Raw genomic sequence first — 4,268 nt, 5'->3', positions numbered from 1 at the left:
GTTTCAGGAGAAGGCGATGAAAACATGGTCAACGGGCCTGGAAGGTCCTCTAGTATATGTTTTCAGGCAAGTCTGGCAGGCTACATACCTAAAGTCGAACTAGAAGGGAGGAGTTTGGAATGATTCTTTTCTGTTGAAGAGAGGCATCGCCAGAGTCTGGTGATTGTGATCCCACTGGTTTTGTTCACGATTATCAACTTTTCTTTTTCTTCCAGATGCTCAAAAGGCCACACATACTCCATGCCCCTTTCCATGTAGTGAAATGCTTCTGAAAGCGTGACAACAGCTATCTGAACTCAGAGGCAAGCTGCAGTTAATGAAATCTTAGTCTCTTCACCTGGCGGGGCGGCCGCTCACTCCACTCCCCCACACCAAGAATAAGGTGCCTGAGGCAGGCAACTGGCCTTTTCCCAGCCCTCACTGCAGGTTCAGAGATCACAGGCCTTTTTTACATTCACCTGATTTCTGTATCTTGATTTGAGAAGCCTGGCTCTGTGGATTTCCTACATGATATTTTTTTTTTTTAATTTTCAAAGCTGAAGCTTTAGGATCAGAGTTCTTAGTTTATGGTTTGTTTTTTAGCTAGCTCCCTTGAAAACAAAAGGGTATTTATTTTAAACTATTTTTTAAACCAAGGATCTGCTTGATACACGATCCTGATCCTTGGACGGTTCCACCCTGGTAGATTTCAACATTTTCAGTAACAATGCTTTGCCTATGGCCGGATCTACCCAGACAGAGAGCTCCCTGGGAAACTTAAGTTCTAGACTCAAGAGAAAGAATAAAGCTGACCCAAGGACCACTGTAAACTGGCCTCATTCTCAAGGATAGACTTGAAAGACTTTGCATTACAAAGCCACAGAGAAGGGGTTAATAGGGAAGCATTCACTCAGGTGGCTTCCATGAGTGTCAATACAGAGAAGTCAGGACCTAGCCAAACTCCAAGCCAAACTTATTCTGAGCTCACACGCAAACCTCCCCCAAAGAGCTCAGAGGCGGTGAGACCACTGCCCCTGGCGCAGCTTGGGGGTGATCTGAAGAAGCGGGGACACCCCTTTTGGCTCTCCTCCCTCCCACCACTACCATGGGCTTCGCTTTGGAGCCTCTCGCGGAGGCCGTGGACCCCCGCTTTTCAGTGCCAGTTGTGTGGCCAGGTGCTGGGGGAGCCCGCGTGCACGCCTTGCGGGCACGTCTTCTGCGCCAGCAGCCTGCTGCCCTGGGCGGCGCGGAGACGCCGGTGCCCACTGCAGTGCCAGCCGCTGGCGCTGGGCGAGCTGTACCGGGTGCTGCCGCTGCGCAACCTGGTCCAGCAACTGCGCGTGCAGTGCGACCACAGCGGACGGGGCTGCGGCCACACGGGGCGGCTGCGGGAGCTGGCTGCGCGCGTCCAGCGCTGCGCCTTCGGCCCTGCCAGCGGCTGTTGACGGCCACTGCCCAGGCGGCTGCGGAGGCGGCGGGAAGAAAAGGCACCCGGCGACCAAGACCTGCTGAAGTGGGGACACGCGTCAGGGGCCACCCGGTCCTGGGAATCGGCCTCCGGTGATCGCCTGCAGGCGGCAAGGGGAGGCGCAGAGGGCGCAGGTCGGCTTGTTGAAGTGCAGGTATCAGGAGAAGTTGGCTCGGTACATGGCGCACCCGCGCAACTTCGTCGGGGACCGGGGAGGCCGCGGCCAGGTAAGCCTAGTGGAATGAACCCCTAAGCACGGTTGGCTTGGCAAGGGGAGCATCTTTCCGATTGTTGAGGATTCTTTCTGGAGGTGCCATCCCTTTTTCCAGAGCTGGATGAAACGTCTCTCTCTGATTATGCTCTGCCAGCCTCATCTGCATCGCTGCCCCAGAAACATCGCTTAGGATTAAGGGAGTCAAACTCAACTTCTCCTGGAGGAGACATTGAGAAAACTCTTTACTCATCCACACTCTGTTCTCGTCTTCCACTCCCCTGCCCACATTCGCTGCCTATCTTTCGCATCCTTGGCCTGTGACTGAAGCAAATTCCATAAGTAAGCCGGGTAATTGGCTGTGAGAGACTTTATTTTCTCAGAGTATACCTATCATTTAATTACCCTTTCCTCAGTTCGGGGGACCTCCAGGGATGGTGGTGGCAGAGATTCTTTACATCCCTGACCTTCCCTGTTGAGTCCTCCCTCCTGACCTCGTGTCCTTATCGGTGATCAGTGTGCCTGTTATGACCTGGGGACCTGTCCCAGGACAAGAACAAAGGTCTGAGGTCACACTGGCTCCTTGAACGCCAGGCAGAAGTGGCTGTCTTCCCTACTTCATGAAAGCAGCTAGCCCTGAGCTGCAAGCTGCCGCCTGGGTAAAGAGACTTGTTTATCAGCTTTAGCTGGCTTCAGTTAGTGTTTGACTTGAACGGTAACTGGCAGAGCAAGCAGGATTTAACAGAACTTGCACCCGCTATTCAGGAGCTGTTTTCATTTCTTCTACACCCCTGGGGAGGAGCAAGAGAGGATTTCCATTCGGGACTGGTGGCTTAGATCTTTCTTCAACCCTGGCCCTCTGTTTTAACCTTCCTACCCCTAGTCTAAAAAATACAGTCGAAGTAAGAGAAGCTGTTCTGATTGTAAGAAGACCAGTGTGTCCAACACACGGAGCATACTTGGGTAAAAATGCCGTTGCATAACAGAGCACCGTGTGCAGTTAGTTAACGGAGAGAATACAAATTAAAAAGACTAGAGGCTACACGAGTTCCCTGGTCGGCTTGGGTATGGGATAATCTTCATTCCGATGGATGATCTAGAGAAAAGCACACACATGTGATAGTGCACTGCCAGTCCAGGGTTCAACCTTGGTGGAAACGAGTAACAATTAGAATTATGCGCTAAAGCAGTTCAGCATCCCGTCAAGCTGTGGGTCTATACCAGGGACTCTCTTTGCTCCAACCCGTTAATGCAGTTCCTCATGCGGTGGTGTCCCACAACCATAAAACCATTTTGCTGCTATTTCACAACTGTAATTTTGCCACTGTTATGAATCATAATGTAAATATCTGATATCCAATCCTGCAAAGGGGTTGCGACCCACAGGTTGAGAACCCCTGTTCTGTGCATTGCTTTTCAAATGCTGCTGGCGAGTTTGTGCTTTCTGCTGCCTCTAGGGGCTGCTGTGGGCTCTGGGAGAGCTCTTGAGGGGTGGGGCGAGGCGAGGGGGAGCATGGTAGCAGTGGGTTTTCAATACATACAACAGACGTAACTCCAGGTATTACAGTCCCTCAGAGCAGTTAACAAGGTCTCTAATGGTGACTACAGAGCATCTTGTCCAGCTACTTCAGTGCCTATTTAAAGTAGTCTTTGCTAACAAACAGGTGGCTGATATAATTTATATTTGTTTGAATATTACTGTTTTTATCCCCGGGAAAGAAACACATACTACTTTACCAAGCAAACTCCTTTTATTTTTACTCTGTGAGAATTATGACAAACCAAATAGAGAGGCTATTTAAAATCAAGATGGCTGCCTTCCAGTAGCCCCTGAGTTACAGGGCCAACCCGAATGTTGCTGCTGAAGGGACTTTATAAATAGCTCAGAATTTTTTCAAACTCTTTTAACGCTTTCTACAGTGAAAATTTACATAAAAATGTTTTTAAGATCCACTGACAATTTGTTTTACTTTTCTGTCATACAAAGTTTAAAAATAAAAAAAAAACCCTGCCTGATGAAGCCCAGACATCTGTTTGCAGTTAAGGTGTAGTCGAGAGTGGGATATTCCCTGTGTGAAATGCAAATCCCTGTAGTTATTTGGAAAACCCCTTCTGCTCATATGCACAGCAGTTTCCTTCAAATACGGGCTTTAAAGTATGTTTCAGGAGAAATTTACTGAGCCAAGCATCCTTAAGATTCTTCTCTATCAACAGTATAGTGTCACTGTCGTGGTTATTGTTTTTTTTTTATTTTTAATTTTTTCGTACTTATCCAGTTCTCCCCCTTTTCACTTAGGATGGAGAACAGAAGCCATTCACTGTTGTGTTGAGAAGAGAAGATGATACTTTGGGATTCAACATAATAGGCGGCCGCCCAGATCAGGTGACTCCTTTGTTAAAGTGTTATTATGTATATGAAATGGATTCTGGACTCAGATAAACAAGCAGTGTGATCCTCAAAAGGATGTTAGGGCCCCAAAACCAGCTGCTTCTCCTCCTCCTCCTCCTCCTCCTCCTCCTCCTCCTCCTTTTCCTCCTCCTCTTCCTCCTCCTCCTCTTCCTCCTCCTCCTCTTCCTCTTCCTCCTCCTCCCCCTCCTCCTCCTCCTCCT

The 4,268-nt window shown here is 49.1% G+C and overlaps 1 protein-coding gene across 1 annotated transcript in view; it reads left to right on the top strand.

The window, feature by feature from the left end:
- The first annotated feature begins 1,084 nt into the window (after positions 1–1,084).
- Pdzrn4 (PDZ domain containing ring finger 4) overlaps positions 1,085–4,268 on the top strand; it is a 346,079-nt gene continuing 342,895 nt past the window's right edge. Inside the window, 4 exon segments of the mRNA XM_028752173.1 lie at positions 1,085–1,123; positions 1,125–1,411; positions 1,413–1,674; positions 3,955–4,041. Of these exon segments, the coding sequence (XP_028608006.1) occupies positions 1,085–1,123; positions 1,125–1,411; positions 1,413–1,674; positions 3,955–4,041 (675 nt within the window).

Source organism: Grammomys surdaster, unplaced genomic scaffold (genome assembly GCF_004785775.1).
Source record: "Grammomys surdaster isolate TR1022 unplaced genomic scaffold, NIH_TR_1.0 125878, whole genome shotgun sequence".
NCBI lineage: Eukaryota > Metazoa > Chordata > Mammalia > Rodentia > Muridae > Grammomys > Grammomys surdaster.
This window is presented reverse-complemented; position numbering and strand designations above follow the sequence as displayed.